We start from the raw sequence: 18,595 nt of genomic DNA, 5'->3' as shown, positions 1-18,595 counted from the left end.
ATGCTGGTCCCCATTGGCAATGTAACTGCAGAAGCTGCTCCTGCCAGAGATGGCAGAGGATGTTTCTGCCTGTTAGTAAGAGGACTCCTGAAGAACAAGTTGTTTTCAAGTATGGCCCCATGCCTGCCTTTGTGTTCACTGCTATGTGATGCCCAGAGAGACAATTTCCAGCTTCTCGTTCTTGTTTATCTAGGACCAGTGTTTTGCATGTGGTGATATTACACGTGCCTTGTTGACTTCACATAATACAGGTTTTTTAAAAATCAAATGGTGTGGTGCATTGGAGAAATTCAGGTGTACAGTTCCTGAACACTAGCTTTGTGCTTTTACGCAAATCCTGGCCACTTTAACTGCTATAATTTTTGTTGATAATCCTGAATTAAACTTTCTACTACTTTGCATGAAATTGTTATCAAATTAAAAAGCATATATTCCCCAGGACTGTCCTATTTCTATGGTATGGGATGGGTACATATCCCACTTTGTTAACAAGGTGGAACAGAAAAATGTAGTGTATTTGGCTTTCTCTTTCTTTTGATTTTGTCTCTATGAAAGCCCAGCAACCTTGGTTTTGTGTTTCACTCTCATCTCCTTGCCTGTATCCCTCCTACACCATACCTGAAACAACCACATACATCTGTTCAGCAGCCAACTCCTTTCGGTCTGTCTTTTTACTGCTCCTTGGTTTTTGCCCACAGGAGGGGAATTCCTGTCAGAGTAATTACTGAGGAGTTCAGTTACATCTGTTTGTTTACTGTTTCTCTGGGGTTCGTGTGACTGATGTCTGCTGAAGCTCAGACACCCCAGCACCGTGCACAGTCACCTTGGTGTGGTGCTGTTCATTAAGTCATTAAACCACTCAGCAGGTACTGGTGTGGCTCCCAAAGAAGGTGACAGGTGGCAGCACTGGGAGATCAAAATGGAAAGTAGAGGGAGTGCAAGAGTGATCTTATTCACTGCACGGGATAAGGCACATCTCAGAGCACGCGTGTTCCAGCTGCTGCAAGATGTTAACAGTAACACTTATTTTACGGTTTAGCTCGAAGGCCTTAAGTGAAGTCATGGCCCCATTACACTGGATGTTCTACAGACATAGATACAATCCCCATATGTAGAATATGGGTTCAGAATCAACTCCTCACTCATGTATTTCTTCTCTCCCAGGGTCAGTTTGGAGTTCAGGAGGATGAACTGTTGAAATGCCTCATTTGCACGATGTCAGTGACCCGAGGAGAGCAGATTCAGCGTTTTCACACACAGCAGCAGGCAGAAGGTAAGAAACATAATTAATTACAGATGCGCTGGCTTTAGAGACAGACTCATATTTGATGGAAGGGTGACCCTACACATGTGCAACGTCTTAGGAACAAGGATGTCTGTCTGTGATGCCTCCTTGTTCCATTTGCACAGAGGCAAGTATATCAATGCTTATCTGCTTAGTTTTACTGATGCCTAGGACCATGAATGCTGCTTTTGTTTGACCTCCAGAAGACTGCAGAGATTAAAAGAGAAAAAATTATCCTTGCTTTCTCTGTGATTCAGCCTAGAAGAAAACTGTAATTGTCTATGCAAGAAAGAGGAAGGCTGCAGAGTGCTGGCAGTGTGCAGAGCTTTAGGTAGTAGTTGGAGAAATAACAGAGAATCAGTGAGATGGCACCATATCAGGGAAGGAGTTAGATGAAAGGGAAGCATGTTAAAGTAACAAGCGCAAGGTGTTATTTTCCCCTTCAATAGGAAAAATACAAAAATCCAAGATAATCTTCACAAAAATGTTCAAAGATTTTTTTAAAATCAACATGAAATCCTAGTATTTCTAGATTATTGCTTAAAAAATGGATAAAAAAGTGAAAACAGAGAATTAACTATTTCTGTTTCCCAAATGTCTTCTCTTATATCTATCTAGGCAATAAAATAAACATCTCCTTTCAGTAGGTGTGTGTTGATTTGGTCTCCCTCTTCTTACAATATCAGCAAATTTTTCATCACTTGCATCTTCCTCTTGCCCATTGTGTTTCAACACTTTTGATAGCAGCTGTGGGCTAGGAGAAAGTTCAAGTGTTTGCAGGAGAACCATTCGATTTTCTAGGAATAACTTGGATCCTCTAGCTTGTTTAACATTGACAGGATCCTTACCCATTTGATGGGCAGCAGGGAAAGCAAGTCTCTGGATAGTGTAAAAAGTGGAGATGAACATTTTTCATTTTATATGGTCTCACATGCGCCCTAGTATGCCATGTCTGATGCTGTACAAAGGTTGTGAAGATTTCAGAATGGAAGAGCTCTCTGTGAGCTTGCAGAAGGTAGGGATGATCAGGCAGATACCTGTTGTTTAGCTGTTCTTTAAAATAGCTTCATAAAGCACAATACGGTGTTACTAGAGGTGAATGTATTGAGCCAGCTTGTGTGCTGTATTCCCTACTCTCCTATGAACTCTGAAGTGTGTTTTCTATCTGTGCAGATGCTCGGGACTCCATTGCAAAGGTGGCATATGGCCGAGTATTTGGCTGGATTGTTTCCAAGATCAACGAGCTGCTGGCTGAGAATGTGGATCCTGAAGTAGAGCTGAGGGAGATAGGTGGGTTCCGCCTGCCTTGCTCCTTCTGTCTTCGAAAGTGTATCCCTCAGCCATGATGAAGGGAAGATACCTTGTGAGCAGGGATTGCATGTATGGCTCCAGTTTCAAAGACACGATGCTGGAGATGCTAGTGAGCAGTGTAAAGTCTGCAGGGCAACAGCCATTCTAGCAGTTGGTTGGTCTTAAGCAGCTGCAGTTCTGGGCACTCTGGCTTTGCAGAGGAGCTATGGGTTGGAGTGGGTCTTCTCCAAACTGGTTGTCCAAGAGGAGTTATGGCAGGGCTGCCACTAGCTACTTGGCCAGGGGTTCGTGTGCCACAAGAGCTGTGTGATGGGAGATCTAGATGTGTGTTGGGGTCTGCAGGCTCCGTGGTGTGCTCATTTCCCCTCTTTTAGGTATCTTGGATATTTTTGGGTTTGAAAACTTCGCAGTAAATCGTTTTGAACAGCTCTGCATAAACCTGGCCAATGAGCAGCTGCAGCACTTCTTCAACCATGTAAGTATGCTGTGGATGAACTCACCTTGCAGGGAAAGCAGAACGCTGATCTACCTAGCATATGAAGGAGAACTTGGTAGAAAACAGGTCTGTTGCCTGGAAGGCAACAGCAGGGTTGAAAGCAGAAGCCTTCTCTGCTGTGGCAGAAGAGCCACTGGTGCAGGGAGAGTAGGAGTAGAAGGGTCAAGCAGTAACCAGAGTTGGCAGAGCAGGGACGCTTAGACTCTCAGAAGTGCTTGTGCTCTATGCAGCACCATCATTGAGTGACAAGCTTATGGATGAGCGTGCAGAACAGCACCTTCATCTTGGGCCTCTGATGCCATGGGTGAGAGAGCCATGCCTCTTCTGTCCTCTGCTCAGGGTCAGAAGGAAGATGTTCAGGGTTGTCTTACTAAGGTTGCTGGGGGCTCCAACCTCTGTTTTCTCTGTCTCAGCACATTTTCCAGCTGGAGCAGGCTGCCTACAGGGAGGAAGAACTGCCTTGGGAGACTATCACATTCAACAATAATGAACCTATTCTGGTGAGTGAGAGAGGACTGACAGAAGAGAGTTGCTCCATCCAGCCAAGAGAGGAGTGTTGCTCTTTCCATCTTGCAAGGAGGAGACGGATCTGGGAAGGACCTTTTCAAAGGGTGGTGTAGGTGACAGTGGATACCCTGTACTGCTTTAGATAAATATAATATGTCTCTTTTCCTTACAGAATCTGCTCCTGGCCAAGCCACTTGGGCTGCTGTCTCTTCTGGATGAGCAGAGTGCATTCCCTCAGGTGTGCATGGGATATGGGACAGAAAAAATGATGTGGGGAATGTAACAATAAGTCTCTAGGTTGCAGAGAAAACTGTGTAGGTGTGTGAAATAGCAAGATGAGTAGAGGGGTCAGTGTGTGGGTCTGATGGAACAGGACAGTCATATCAGGGACAGTCCAATAATATTGGCATCCCCACGGAGAGTCAGAGAGAGCACAAAACTGCTGCAAAGCCACTTCCAATACTTTGTTTTGTTTCCACGTCCCCTGATCATGTCTCTGTTGCAGCCGTATAATTTGATTATGAAATCTGCTTTCTTGCAGGCAACTGATAAGACATTTGTGGATAAGCTAAACAGCAGTTTTAAAGGGAATTCACACTTCCAGCCGGCCCGAGGACGTGTTTTGGCTTTCAGCATCATTCACTATGCTGGGAAGGTAGGTACGGTTTGTGGGAAGAATGCGGTTGTAACGTATGTAGGAAGGGGGGAAATTAGATGCTTGACAAATAAGGCTTTGAATTCCCTGGGCGCTGCCTCCTAGGATTCCCTGGAAGCTCTTTAGAAAGTATAGGAAGAAAGTGGGACTTCCTCTGGGAAGCATAGGGCATTAGAAGAATCTGTCACATCATGAGTCTATTGGAGCTGTGATCTTAAAATAGTCCTGTATAAAGTAAAAGCCCTGCATCCACAGCCCCAGAGGAGAGTCTGATGGCTTTGCCTTTACCTATTGGGGTCCAGACTACAGCAGTCACTACTGCAAATGCTGAGGAGCACAATGAGAGCAGCCAGGTAATCAATATTTTGATGGAGGCACTTATTAATATACGTAGTTGGTAATTAAGCAGCTAGGTTTTTAGGACTGTTACATGTAGCCTTACTGCCACAGCTTTGAAAGCATTGGCGCAAATACATCAAATTGATTTGACCTAATTTTTGGAGCAGGGTCAGAGATGAAAATCAGGTCATTCTAATATGTAATTTAGTAATCTAAGCTGTTGACTATGTTATTACTTGTGACATTCATTATTATAAACATTAACACTAGCATAGAAAGGGGAGTGGCAAACTGGAGATGAGAAAGGAAGGGAGCAAGAGAAACATTACAGACAGGATGAGAGCCTACTCAAAAAGAAGAGGGGGTAAGCAAGGAAACAAATGAAGCATTAACCAAAAGCAAACAAAACTTCAAAATCAAGGAAAAATGAACAAGAAAAGGTAAATGTCTCAGTGTTGTTGTGTCCTGTGGTTCTAATGCCCTTCTAATGCATCTGAAGGGGATGTAAGTGTGTTTAAAGAATTCACCTTTGAGCCACTGTACATTCAGATTAACAGTTGCTCCTGGCAAGCTGTGGAGGTGGCTTTCACAGCAAGCGTGTGAGCACCGCTGCTGTTTTCCCTAGGTACAATACACTGCTGGTGGCTTTCTAGAGAAGAACAGAGACACCTTGCCAGCTAATGTCCGTGGGCTCTTCATCAACAGCGTCACCCCCTTGCTCAGTGTGCTATTCACAGGCAAGTCCCTCTGTTATTATAGGGTGTCCCACATGAATTGTGGTCCTCCTTGACAAGAGCTGAGTGTGGCGATGATGCTTGTGTGCTAAAAATGTTTTTCAGAGCTGACAGCCTCAGTGAGATTCTGGGAAGGCTGCAGCCTGGAGTAGGGCTGCTAGCATATACTGAGCTGTCTGAGCTGTTCTGTTCTCCTTGGTACATGTGCATGACAGCAGGAATATCAAGAGGTGTTCCTCCTGTGGAACTGAAGGAACATTGCATATGCATAGTTCTGACCACAGGGCTGACCATCTTTACAGACAGTAGTTACAGCAGAGCCTGCTCTTTCCAGGCATCCAGGTTTCGGTTGATTGCTGTTTTTGCTGAAGCAGGATGTTAGTCTTCCTGTCAGCAATACCTCCTGAGATCTCCCTGGTAGATTTTCTAGCCTGCACCATTTGTTTTGACAGTGGCTGGAAAGCAAGGAAGGTTGAATCCTCTCCCAGAGATATAGCCACTGCTTAGATACTCTGTTCTTGTCTAGAAATTAAGCTGGAGAAAGCCATAGCTCCTAACTATTCATATGGTAAATAAAGTGGTGTTGAGACAGTGAAAACAATGGGAGTAAAGAAGATCCTTTAAAAAAAAATAAGGTACAACTTGTTAAAAAAATGAGGTTGTGTGCATTATTTCTCTCCTACCACTATACTCCCACATTTCCAGTTACTAGTAAGTCCTCAGAGTCTCCAAAACTTCTGAGAAAGTACAGGTTTAAAGAAAAGTCAGGTAGATGCTTCCTTGTAATTTGGCTGAATGCAGTGCTTCTGCTGCAGCTTTTCAACATTTTTTTTTCCTTTGGATCCTGTTCATAGAATCATGGAATATCCCAAGTTGGAAGGGACCCATAAGCATTACTGAGTCCATTTCCTGGGTCCACACAGGACCACCAAAAATTCAGACCGTATGTCTGAGAGCATTGTCCAAGTGCTTCTTGAACTCCGGCAGGCTCAGTGCTGTGACCACTGCCCTGGGGAGCCTGTCCCAGTGCCCGACCAAGTTCCAGTGAAGAATCTTTTCTGTCCAGCCTGAACCTCCTCTGATGCAGAGTCCCAGCTCTTTGAAAGTTCATAAGCACCAGAGAAAACCTGTTTTCAGTGCAGATTGCTTGTCCGGTCCTGGGCAACCGGCTCTAGGTGGCAATGCAGAGCAGTGGGGTTGGACCAGATGACCTCCAGCAGTCCCTTCCAGCTTCAGTCATTCCATGATTGTGTGGCTCACATGACAGTATTGCATCAAGGGTGTGCAAGAGTGTCATTAGATCCTCCAGTAAATTCAACTTCCCTGAATTTTTCATCTTGTCACTGAATTAATTTTATGTTATCTGACTATATATGATCTCCCCTCTCCCACGTTGACCATGACTGGGTGAGCTTTCCATTTGCTCTCTGTACATTTTTCTGCACTGCTAGATGCCTACTATTGATGATCTTTCTTTTGAAGGTCATTTATGGTTGCTCAATTACCCCATTGCCTCGTCTTCTCAGTGACAGAAAATAATATTGCCTGGATGGTGTGCTTAGTATACTTGCATTTTCTTCTCACCTTCTTTAGCTCTTCCCTTATATTTCCAGATAGTGAAATCTAAAGTACTGTCTGTGATTTAGCATGTGTGGGAAAATTGTGTATGAAGTAAGGTTTGAATGTTTAGGAATGGTTGATTGTGAGCAAAGGTACAAAATTAACTATTGTCTCTGTTCTTCCAGCCACTGTCTCCAGGACAGGGACACTGATGCCACATGTGAAGGCCAAGGTATCACATTTGAGGTCCATATGGAAATTATGTAGATAACTTACGTTTATTATTGGCTGAAAATAGGAGCAAAAACTCTGATGGCAACTATTTCTTCTTTGTTTTGTACAGGATTTTTTGGTTGCCTCTGTTGCTATGTTTCATTTACCTTCCTGCCCCTGAAATCCATTCTCTCTTCTTTTAGTCATCTGCTTTCTGGCAGAAATCTTTGGATAGCAATCAAGCACTCCTTCCAGTGGTGACTCTTTTGTTTGTGTCTGATTTCAGATCATACCAGAAGCAGAAAACAAGTTCAACAGTACACGAAAGCAGTCTGCTGGAGCTCAGTTCCGGGTAAAGTATTGATGGCCTGCAGTGCCCCTTGAGATGTGTGCTGTAATGTTTTCTTGAGAGCTTCCAGGCTGCTAAGCATATTTAAAGCATCCAGCTTGTAGACAGAGTTTTTTTCTGGGTGCCAGGCACAGCTGTTAGCAGTAACTTGGCTGTTGTCAGAGCCTGGGCTGTTTCTGTTACAAGAGCCTGAATTAGTGGCATGGGAAGGCAGTTCTCAGCTGCAGGGTATAGCGTTGGCAGTGCTCTGGCTTGCCAAGCTGTTGATCTTTCTCTGCCCTCACCAGCATTCCCTGATGGTTCTCATGGAGAGGATGTATTCTGCAAACCCACACTTTGTGCGCTGTATAAAGCCCAATAGCCAGAAGGAGCCAGGTGTTGTGGACAACCAGATGTTGCTGCAGCAGGTAAGGAAAAGCAGTTTCCTTTGCACTTACTTCTGCCAAGTCTCAATGGGAAGTGGATCTAAGGCAAGGAAGGAATAGATTTAAGGAAGGGAAGGTCAGACACTACTGAAAAGCAAGAGAGGTAGCTAGAAGCTCACTGGTCTGACTCTCCCCTTGCAGGAGAAAGAATGGGCATGTTTTTTATGCGTGAAAATGTTCTGGGCATTTGGTAGTTCTTGTGACACATTGCTAAGTTCAGGTTTGACAGTCTTCTCTCCCATTTCATTTTCATGATTGCAATGAATGAGATCTGCTTGTCAAGGACTAGGGTTTATCTTAGTATCTTCTGGATGGGGACTGGTACAGACAGTACCTCTCCAGGACAGCTCTGAACAGGAGCCAAGATGGGATTGCTCTCATAGGAGCTGATGTGTGCTGACATAACTTTCTTGGGATGTTGTGTCAGGTCTGAGATCCAGCCACTTTAAAGAATATTGAAAATGATTAGAAGAGTTCAGAAAGCTCTGTGGCCTCTTTGGTGTGTGTTTATGTATGTGTATGTGTATGTATATGATGTATAGGAAAGGGTGGGATTAAGAGGGAAGTTGATCTGTGCCTCAGGGTACTTCTTTGTACAGATTTGGAAGCAGAATACTATCCTCTGAAGGACAGAGGCAAAGTAGTGTCCATGGCTGGAAGTTGAAGTTATTTCAGTTGTTAGTTTTTATGGTTTCTGAGAGTGGTTAATGACCAGAGTTGCAGGATGTGGTAAACTCAGTCTTTAGCTGAGGAAACATTATCAGAAAGAAACCTTCTTATTTTTTGAACTAGAGAGGTTTGGGCTGCAGAGGGACATACTGATGCCCTACTGACCTGTTCAGGCCTGTGTCTGTTTGTTTCTCTGATCCTGTCTTTGTGGTGCTGCTTCAGCTCCGGTACAATGGACTGCTGGAGACTATCCGGATCCGAAGAGACGGTTTCTCCTGGAGACCTTCATTTGAGGAATTTGCTGAAAGGTATGTTAAAACCTTTTAATTGTTCCTTGTTAGATATTGTTAGAGAAGTGACACCAGTAACCAGATACGGGCAGGGAGTGAATCTACTTTAAAGTTCATGCGCCTGAGACCATGGTGCTGTTTGCTGTGGGAGACCTAGTGGGAAAGACTGATTTATCGTTGTTTGCTGTGAGGGTGACATGGATCAGCGCAATACGTCAAGGATGTGGCTTTTATCTTGCTGAATTGGTTTACTTTTCACAGATATGGAATTCTTCTAGTTAAACCAGATGTTTCCCTCACCAAAGAAAGGTAGGAACATTTCCTTTGTTGTGTGTAATCCAGTTTGTTCATCAGAGACTTTTGTTGTCAGGCTAGAATAGCAAACTGAGTAGAAAGAACAAAGTGTGGATGCGTTTTTGTGGTGATGGGGAGTACAGAAATTCCTAGACAAAGACAGCTAGTGTTCAGAAAGCATTTGGTGCAATGATGAATGAAATCTTTCTTGAATTACTGTGTAAGCAATTCAATTCAATTTTAAAACTTTACTACCCTCTGGAATGAGGACTTGCTAATGGACTCAATTTGGGGAGTCATGGTAATGGTTAAGGGTGCCCACAGAACTCAGTATGACAAGACTCAGCACAGCTGCCAGCTGCCTCCCCAGGATTTTTCCTGATGGTCTCATGAGGTGAAGAAGATAAAGGCAATGCTGACTAAGCAGCCAGCACTGAATGTCTTCCAGGCTAGAAACAATGTTTCTGGTCCAAGAATTTTTTATGTGTACAAGCACAACATACCCATAGCACTTCCAGAACCTGATTGTTCCTTCCAGCCGTAAATGTCCCTCCAGCTCTGTAGTCTTACCCTGTTAGCTGTTTCCTTCCTATGTGTAGGGCATCAACTCCCCACCTCCTTGAAGTTATTGATGATACTGAATTAATAAGAACTGCAAACATAAGTGACGTTCAGAGAGAGCCACGTGGATGAGAGATGATGGTAGACAGGCAGCACAGTGTGTTATCACACAAAAATCATAGGATATGTTTGGGAAAAAAAAGATACCTTGGATATAGTTCCTGGCACAGCATAAGTTGGCTGAGATAGAAGGAAAATCATTTCTGTTTTGCTATGCAATATACTTGCAAAAAGTGGCATATAGTTTCACAGCCCGGATTTGCAAGCAGAGAGAGGAAGCTGTGTGAGCAGCTGGAGTACTGCTTTCATTCCAAGCATTGCAGAAACTTTCTAAGCAAACCAAGTTTTATCACCAAAGCTTGCAAAATGAAACTGGAATTGGAAAATAGACTTTCTCCAGGAAATCTTGCCTTGGTGAGCCTGTAACTTCTGTACTTCTAAACTGAACAGAAATGAAATGAGGACAAAGGCTCTGTGGAATTGCTTCCCAGAAAGCAGAAGGAAGTCTGTATCTGGGAGCCCCTTTGATGATGTTCATAAATGCAGTCCTCTCCTAGCTGTACCTCAAGGAGTGCAATAGATCGACAGCTACGTGTTGAGTGTCATCAGGTGACAGGACAGAGAATGCAGTGCAAAAATATTGAAGCAGTTTCTCCCTCTTTTGGCACCTAAAAGCACTGACCACAGAGTGGTCAGTTTGAGTGGAAAATTAATTATTTCACTTTTCTTCCTGTCTTTCAGCTGCTTGGAGATACTACAAAGTACAGACCTGACTGGCTGGATATGTGGGTAGGTGTGGGTAACTCTTGCTGGGAGTGAGGTCCTGAACTGCAGAGACTTTATGCATGTGAACTGTTACCTGGTTCCCTTCAGAAGAACTTTATGGCTGTAGGAAGTGCCTGTCCAAAGGGTGATTGGATACACATTTAGACAAACAGTATTTCTCAATGCTTCCTTCTCTCCCCAACCTCACAGAAAGTCGCGGCTTTTCTTTAAATATTGGCACCAGGAACAGCTGGCAAAGTATGTGGAGCGACTGGCGAGAGCAGCAGTTGTCATACAGAAAGGTGAGCACTGGGGCAGGAGGATCCCTCAGTTATGGTCTCATACCAGATCAAGGAGGAACTTTTCTCCAGTCCCTGCTTCGCTATTGCACCTTCTCAGGTGACAGGAAGGCTGTCTCCAAATCAAGGCCTTGTGGAGTCAGAGTGTTTACTGCCTGTGTCCTCAGTGATTACCCTCAATAGGGAAGAGCCATCAAGCAGTCTGAGCCTTGGAAAGGGAAAGTCTGTGTGCAGGGGAACTGAGCTGAGCAGGGCAAGCATATGATTTGGCTGTGTCCCGAGGACCGGCTAACTGCCCTCTGGAGTGAGGGCTTGTTTGTGAGTTGTGTGAACTGAGGAGGCAAAAGCAGATGAGCCTGAAGCAGATCTCATTCCTGCTTTCAGAGACAGGCAGAAGGGTGTGGGGTTTGTTTGGTTGGTTGGATGATTTGATTTGGTTTTCCTTTCCCTTTCCCTTCCAAGTAGTGTCTGCTCTTGTTTCTTCAGAGCAGAGCACAGTGGGCAGTTCGGTGCTCCCCCCTGCACAGGCTCCAGGAGGACTGTGCGGTGAGGAGGAGCTGTCACCCTGCCTGGTCCCTCCCTGTTGTGCTTCTCTTCCACGTGGGTTGCTGCACTGCTGCACCAAAGCATCTGAGCAGCTTCCATGCACTGCTCAGTGACAGACATCAGTCACCTTCTTGTCTTCTGTGGGGAAGATGTGTGGGTAGTGTCCAGAGGGGAATGAGAGGGTGCTGCTTTCAATTCATGTGCTTCAGTACTGGTAAAGGAGGCACGATAATGTGATGTCTCTAACCCTGTTGGTGAGCCCTGTAATGAGAGCTTAAGGGAAAGGTTATCTCCTGGACTGAAACCAAGGAACTCCTGTCTCCTAAAAACAAGAGCTTTGCTTCATTAAAGTAGTGTCTGAAGGGTGCTGAGTAGATAGACGGCTAACAGCGGCCCTTCTGTGAGACTGTTTTTCATGCATCCTGTGCCTTGGCAATAGAGATGAGGGCTGAGATCTGTAATTTGATGTTTTAAATCTGTGATCTGACAGCTTAGAGCATAGAAGACAGTTCTCACATGGTTTTGACTACCTGCTCACAGCAGTGTCTGCATTGCTCTTTGTTAATGTGGTTCAAGTGTTGAGGGTTTTGCACTGGGTGAAGGAATACCATCCAGTGTGCTCCCCCCAAGGGAGTGAGAGAGGCATGATCAGCATTTTTCTTTCCTAACCACTGCTTTTCTCTGAACAGTTTTCAGGGGATTCCGATGCAGGAAGAGTTACCTGAAGCTGGTGGCTGAGCTGAGAGCTCAGGCACAGCGGCAACGGGAAGAGGCAGAGAGAGAAAGAAGCCGACAGCAGGCAATGGAAGCAGAGGCCCAGAGTGAGTCACTCCCACTCCCACTGCCCCATGCACGGCCACTTTGTAAGCTCCGGGTGATGATGGCCTGCCTTAGGCTCTCATGGGGCTGATGGGCTGGGCAGAGAGGTGCTGACATTTCCACCCTTTGAAAGTGAGGATATCTCTGTCGGGAGTGGAAACAGCGTGGTGAAGGTTGTTTGCCTGGCTGTGTTGGGAGGAATGTCAAGCTGTGGACTTCCCACCTGCTCTGTGCAGGAGAACTTTGATTGTAGCTTTACGCCTGTATGTAGCTTTCCTTGTGGCATGCAGAGTGGGAGTTGACAGTGATTATGAGGCTGTGCTTTTTGCCTCTTTTGCCTCTTCCCAGTCTCAGAAGCCTGGCTGAGGAGAGATGGGAAAGGACTAAGCTCCACAAACATGGTCTTGATGATCCCTCTTCCCGCTGTTGTTACTGTGTGTGCTGGAAAGACAAAATCTTTCCTCTCCTCCGTGGGTGACAGCATGCCTGGGAGGATGGATCCCATGGATCTTGGATCTTAGATTTTATCTACTTCTTTCTTCTTGCAGAAAGAATCTCCCTTCCAATCCCTGTGCCACGGAAGAGACTCCCTAGGCCTGGTCCCCGTCCTGAGACTGCCCATGATATGCCACCAGTGCCACGGCCACGCAGCAAACTAACAGAGGTAGCAACCTTGGCTTAGTTTGGGGTCACTTAGCCAGGTGTGCTGGCTTCCTGCTCCTTACACATATTTTCCTGCACATGGTCCCAGCAGAGTATCATCTTTCTAGTAATCAGAAGAGAGAGTCCTTTCCTAGTGTCATTAGTTAAAAAGTGTGGTCAGGACCTTTGAGGAACTGAAAGCAGCATATGATAGTTTGTGACTGATGTTATCTTGAAGCATTTAGGAATGGCATCTGCCAAAGTGATTCAAAAGGCCCCTGTCTGACCTTGCTTTCATTCCCACTTTCCTCCTCTCCCCATTTTCAGTTCACTCCTTTTGATAACTTCCTGCATCCTACTGAGCCTCGCCCTGCTCTGGGGACAGAGGAACAGACTGGAGAAGAGGCAAAAATGAGGCAACTCAAGAGAGGAGCAACTCTCCGCTGGTTCAGAGAGACACAAGCCCAGAAGGTCATGCAGGATGATGGGGCCTTTCCGAGCTGGCTGCATGGAATGATCAGCCGGAGGTGAGTGTGCTGGACACACAGGCCACAGTTTGGGCTGTGGCAGGCAGGTAGAAGAGCTGCGGTGCCCTTAGGAAGAATGTGTAAGTTGGATTCCCTTGGATTTGCTTCCTTGAGGAATGGGAGTGGCATGCATAACCTTTCACTCTTAGGCTGGAAGCTTCAAACCATTAGGGGGAAGCTCGGAGCTCTGTCATAGGATGCAACTGCTGAAACTTTACATAGGTCCAAGGAAAGACTGTGGACTTTTCTACTTCAGAGCAAATAAATTCCCTGTGTGTTCCCAAATACAGCTCCAGTGCAGGAAAGGGAGGCTGGGAACGTACATGAGGAAATACATATATGCGCTTGCCATGTTCTGGACCATTTCCATAGATGTGGTATTGAATGAAGGTGAACTTTTGATCAGACTCATGAGTATTCTCACATTCTCAGTTTAGGTGAATTACAGAAGAAGAAAAAAGAATTCAGTATTCATTTATTCTTGAAAGTATTAAGAAAGGGTTTAGTGGGTACCCAATGACAAGATTCACCAAAGTCCCCAGGTGTGTAAATAGAAGAAGGCTATTTTTTTGATACTTTTCTTCATCTAAGTGCAGTATAGGTGGAATTTACATCCCTTTAGGCTGGGAGGCACATCCACAAAGCCCTACTTTCTTGTAGAGATGACTGTGAACTCTCATGCCTTTTTGGAGGAAAAAAAAAAAAAAAAAAAAAAAAAAAAACTTTAAATAAAAGTCTTAAATTCTGCTACTGAGTAGGCCTCACACTTTACTCTCTTGGCTGAGCCAGACACTACCTCTTTCCAGGCAGTGTGACAATCAGGGAAATGCTGATTATACCAGTGATCAGGTAGGAGCAAGGCAGTGGGGTTAGCCAGGTAGATGTCAGAGTTCCTGACTACAGTTTTCCCTGGGTTCAAATTAATCTGTAGCGTTGCAAGCTTGCTAACTGCTGGTGTCCCTTACTTAGGGGGACTTGTGGGGGGGCTCTGGTGCCAAATATGCCTGTCATTTGAGCACCCTTGACATCTTTTTCCAATTTGTAACTTTTTTTATTCTGTTAAACCTGCAAGTCTCCTTTGGTTTTACTAGATTACAAATTGCTAGATTTTGTTGGTTTATCAGGACAAACATTATTCAGAGACATTACACAGCATGTTAGCTTAGTAAAGAGCACTACAGTAGCTGACAGCTCTTTGGTAGCTGCGTTTTTTTAAAAGATAATTAACAAGGCCCTCGCCTGCATTACTGCTTTGTCCACAAATTCAAGAATGCGTGAAAACAGCTAGCGCCTGGGAGACAAAACAACTACTGCCTGGGAGTTCAAATGTAGGCTAGCTATGAGTGCTTCACAATGAAGGACAAGGCAAGTTCTCTGCCTGCAAATCCTTCCCAAAGACACTGAGGTTTTAAATGTTTTTTAAATGATGCTTTCTGGCACTGAATTTAAGTCTCTGTGCAGTAGTATAAGCTCAACCTCATGTAACGGAGCAGTCAGAGCAATCCCAAATTGCAGTGGTGATTTACAGTCACCTTTAGCCTAGAGCAAGGCACATGGCAAGCACAAAGCAATGCTTTGTCCTTTGGGCAGAGAGGGGGAAGACTTCCTTCCAGCAGCAAGTAGAGAGCCAGTGGGGTAAGCACAGTTGGTGTTTTTCCACCTTGTGCTGAGCAGCACTAACCTACACCATACTGACTTCTGTCAGCCCTGGTGCCTTGGAAAATGTGCATGTGCCCAACCTCCTAATCTCAGTGATGCTTTGTTATGTGATCTGTGCTGGAAGGCAGCTGTTGCACTCAGCAGACTGCTGGAGCACGTTTGGAGCAGCGCTGCTTGGAAGGGCTTTGTCTGAGCGTATTGTGCCTCCTGAGTATGCTAATGTATCCCTGCTGCAGCAAGCCTGAGACTGGAAACCTCTAGCTGGGAACACATGGGGCAGATGTTGGCCTCCCAGTGGACTGGGAGCACTGCCATGGGAGCAGATGAGATAGGTTGGGAATCTCTGCACAGAGGCAGCTGCTCACTGTCTGCTGAAAAATTCTTTCCTGCTTCCAGGGAAGCTGAAAACTTGCTGATTGACAAGCCTTTGGGTTGCTTCCTTGTTCGGATCAGCCAGAGTCGACCAGGCTACACCCTGACCTACAGGTAATGAACCTCACAGAGAAGAAAAGTTGAGGTCCTAAACTGAGTGGCAGACAGAACCCTTGCAGTCTGTCTCTTGCCGTGGTCTTTTACAGCATCCCTCAAGGGGCAGGGCAAAGTTGTGATGTAGATAACTGGTGTGGGAAGCAATGTAGTCTGCTGGGGTTTGGATCCAGCTGCCTGTGTTCTCCTGTCACTGACTCTAGGGAAACTGCTGTTCCTCCTGTGACTGTTAGCACAGTGTGTCACCCCAGCATGGAGGATCTCCTGCATCTTTGCAATATTTGCTACTTTGGCTCCTGATCACACCTGGGCTCTTAAGACAAGAGCAGAAAGCAATGGCTGGATCCTAGAGAGACGTTGTGGCCCCATGCCATGGCTGTTTCTGTCTGTCCATTTCCCCAGGGGTGAAGGCCGCTGCAGACACTACATGATCGAGATGCAGCCCAATGCACGGTATGTGATCCTGGGGGAAGATCGGGCTCACACATCACTCACAGAACTGGTTCGGTATCACCAGACTGTGGGCATCCAGCCCTTCATGGAGATACTGACTGTTCCCTGTGGGCAGGTGAGTGCTGAGGATTTGCAGCAGGAAAAGGAGGTAGGGCAAGGACTGTGCCCTGCGCTGAGTCACTGCGGCACTCTCTCTTCTTTGGGTTCCTGCTGGGGGTTTCCTGTTCTAGCCAGGCAGCTTGGCCTCTTCTGCATACACCAGGGAATGTGAATAGCTGTGCACTGGGAGTTCCTGGTTTGGGGAGAGGCCCTGGCTGATTGGTGTTGCCCACCTGCCCCATGTTTGCCAGCAGTGATCACAGCTGGGTTTTCTTCTGGGCTGTACTCTTTGGGGTGTGTGGAGCATCTGCAAGCCACTGCTGAATCCACTCTCCTGTCCCTCAGAATAGCAGTGAGAGTTTGGATTACGAAAACCTGGAGTCCCTCACACTGACCCCCACCGTGGTGGCTGAGGAGAGCCCCCATGAGGATCAGCCCTGTCCCAGTGGGTCTCCAGCTGGCAGAACCACCCTGAAGACGGGAGCAGCCGCAGTTCTCAGGTCCATGTGGTTCAGGAGGACCAAGAATAGCCAAGAGCGACAGAGCCTGGACAAGAGCAAGACAAAGGAAAGCCTGGGCAAGGAGGGAGGCAGCCAGCGGGCCTTCCCTCGCCTTCACTCTTCCATACGTCTGGCAATGAAGGAAATCCAGCAGGTGAGCAGGGGCAGCTCCGGTCTTCCAGTGCCACAGGCATGCCACACAGTCATCGTGGGGCATGTGGAGCTTATTTCCACAAGTAGCACTCCTGGGTCACAGGTTTTGTTCAGTGGTCTTGGGATTGAGACTGTGTTCACTGAAAGTGCTGGGCTGGGGGAGAACCTGGGGAGAGTCTCACTAAGATGCCTAAAGAGAAATCCACAACACATGGGGCTGAGAAGTGTCCAGCAACCCATTTGGTGCTACCCTAATGCTGTCTCTCTGCTTCTCGCTGCAGTTCTCTTCCGTTTCCTTGAATGGCTCCTGTAAAGAGCTCCAGTCCGGCCCTCAGCGTTGAGGATGTACAGCCAAGTGACATGGTAAGAGGAGAACACACAGAGGAGGGGTTAGAGTTAGCTTCCCCAGGAAATGGAGGTGCAATGGGGCTCTTTCCTGTCCTACATGCTCCACCCGGAGCAAATCTTGGCCATCAACTGCTTAGAAATAGACCAGGAAAAATGGAGGGCAGCTGCCAGCTTCCATTCCAGAGCTGCAAAGAGACCAGTGGCAGAGGGAGGCTGGGAAAAATGGGAACAACCAGCATCAGGTTGGGTTCCCAGCACCTGTGGTACATGGTGTGCTTGCAGTACAATAACAAGGCTGCTGGAGGGAGCTCACAGTTTGTTAGAGACTGAAGTTCAAGGGCCTGGGGCTGGAAGCAGTGCTATCAGAAAGCCTATCTGCACACTACAGTAGTCAGCTGCAATGGCTTAATGTTGTGGAGAGAGGCACACATCAGAAGCAGGTGCTGGGCAGAGAGCCCTGGGGGGTAGCAGAGGCAATGAGCCAAAGGCAAGGCTGAGAACATAAGGAAAGGCAGCAGCCTACGAGGGCATCTATGAGGACTTTAAGTAAGGGCTTTCAACAAGGTCTCAGCAGCTAGAGACACAGCTGGTTGCCGAGGATGTAGTGTACTGGGTGGGTTATAGGAGTATATGGAGGGGGCCAGGAAGTGCCTTCTGATGCAGCTGGCTGTGCTCAATGTGTTAGTTGTCTGGAGCATCTAGTGGATGCACAGCTCCCTTGTGCAGCCAGTGGGCTCAGTCCCTGCCCCGTTCAGTTGCTAAAGCCAGGATGAAACAGCTGTGGGGCTGTTGTTCATCTCTGAAGAAATCAGGGTTTGTAATGCTGGGAGTGAGAGGAATCAGACAAGTGTGCTGTTGGCTACAGACTCAATGCCCTCATAGGGACAGCAGGGTTTCCTGCGTGGCTCAGCTCGATGAATTCGTGTTGGAGCAAAGCTTTTTAACTGGGGCTTGTTTTGTCTCCCTCTTGATGGCTGAGAAAGGCCTCTCCCTGAAGGGCTTGACTCACTTGCTTCATTCCTGCATGTGGGTATCAAGGTACCTAGAGGATGCTTCTTGTGCTTGAGGTTAGGCAGAAGCCAGATGAAACCTGTGGGATCTGCAGGTGATTGTAAGAGTGTTGTATTGGGACTACTGAATGGAGCCCTCCTCTCATGTCCTCCACTGAGCTGTGTTTCATGACTTTTTGCAGGTCAGAGTGTCTCAGCCCTATCCTCTTCCAGTGCTGCTGGGCCTCGCATAACTGGGTGAACATATCCAGACATACAGTAGTCTTCTTTTTTACCATTTTTTGCTGCACCGAGCTGGCCCTGTGCCCTTGGACTGGACTCCTGCAGAAATGAATGTTCTTCAGCACTCAAATGGTCTCAGTGGCTGAGACTTCGGCATCTGGATCATCCTGGCAAAGAGGAGAGCATGCGAACAGTCACACGCTGCACAGAACCTCAGTGCGTGTGTGTCAATACTTAAATGTGCCCCGAGACCCCTCACCTCACGCTGTTAATAGTCACAAACTGGATATTTCACAACAATGTGTTTGCTCACAGCTGC

The 18,595-nt window shown here is 46.4% G+C and overlaps 1 protein-coding gene across 4 annotated transcripts in view; it reads left to right on the top strand.

Moving 5' to 3' along the window:
- The window catches only part of LOC118156186 (myosin-IIIb-like), a 25,411-nt gene extending 6,816 nt beyond the window's left edge, over positions 1-18,595 (top strand). For 2 of the 4 annotated variants that reach the window (XM_035310029.1, XM_035310028.1), the window contains exons 9-30: positions 1,165-1,273; positions 2,459-2,575; positions 2,971-3,071; positions 3,506-3,592; positions 3,772-3,837; positions 4,141-4,254; positions 5,219-5,330; positions 7,073-7,119; positions 7,387-7,452; positions 7,737-7,856; positions 8,766-8,851; positions 9,095-9,142; positions 10,490-10,537; positions 10,724-10,815; positions 12,048-12,179; positions 12,726-12,841; positions 13,147-13,346; positions 15,402-15,491; positions 15,894-16,059; positions 16,389-16,697; positions 16,978-17,059; positions 18,237-18,595. In XM_035310029.1, the coding sequence (XP_035165920.1) occupies positions 1,165-1,273; positions 2,459-2,575; positions 2,971-3,071; positions 3,506-3,592; positions 3,772-3,837; positions 4,141-4,254; positions 5,219-5,330; positions 7,073-7,119; positions 7,387-7,452; positions 7,737-7,856; positions 8,766-8,851; positions 9,095-9,142; positions 10,490-10,537; positions 10,724-10,815; positions 12,048-12,179; positions 12,726-12,841; positions 13,147-13,346; positions 15,402-15,491; positions 15,894-16,059; positions 16,389-16,697; positions 16,978-17,037 (2,286 nt within the window). In that variant the 3' untranslated portion in view covers positions 17,038-17,059; positions 18,237-18,595. Of the gene's footprint in view, positions 1-1,164; positions 1,274-2,458; positions 2,576-2,970; positions 3,072-3,505; positions 3,593-3,771; positions 3,838-4,140; positions 4,255-5,218; positions 5,331-7,072; positions 7,120-7,386; positions 7,453-7,736; positions 7,857-8,765; positions 8,852-9,094; positions 9,143-10,489; positions 10,538-10,723; positions 10,816-12,047; positions 12,180-12,725; positions 12,842-13,146; positions 13,347-15,401; positions 15,492-15,893; positions 16,060-16,388; positions 16,698-16,977; positions 17,060-18,236 lie in introns of those variants that run through there. The other 2 variants (XM_035310030.1, XM_035310031.1) reach the window with 2 other exon arrangements.

The sequence above is a fragment of the Oxyura jamaicensis genome, chromosome Z (genome assembly GCF_011077185.1).
Source record: "Oxyura jamaicensis isolate SHBP4307 breed ruddy duck chromosome Z, BPBGC_Ojam_1.0, whole genome shotgun sequence".
NCBI lineage: Eukaryota > Metazoa > Chordata > Aves > Anseriformes > Anatidae > Oxyura > Oxyura jamaicensis.
This window is presented reverse-complemented; position numbering and strand designations above follow the sequence as displayed.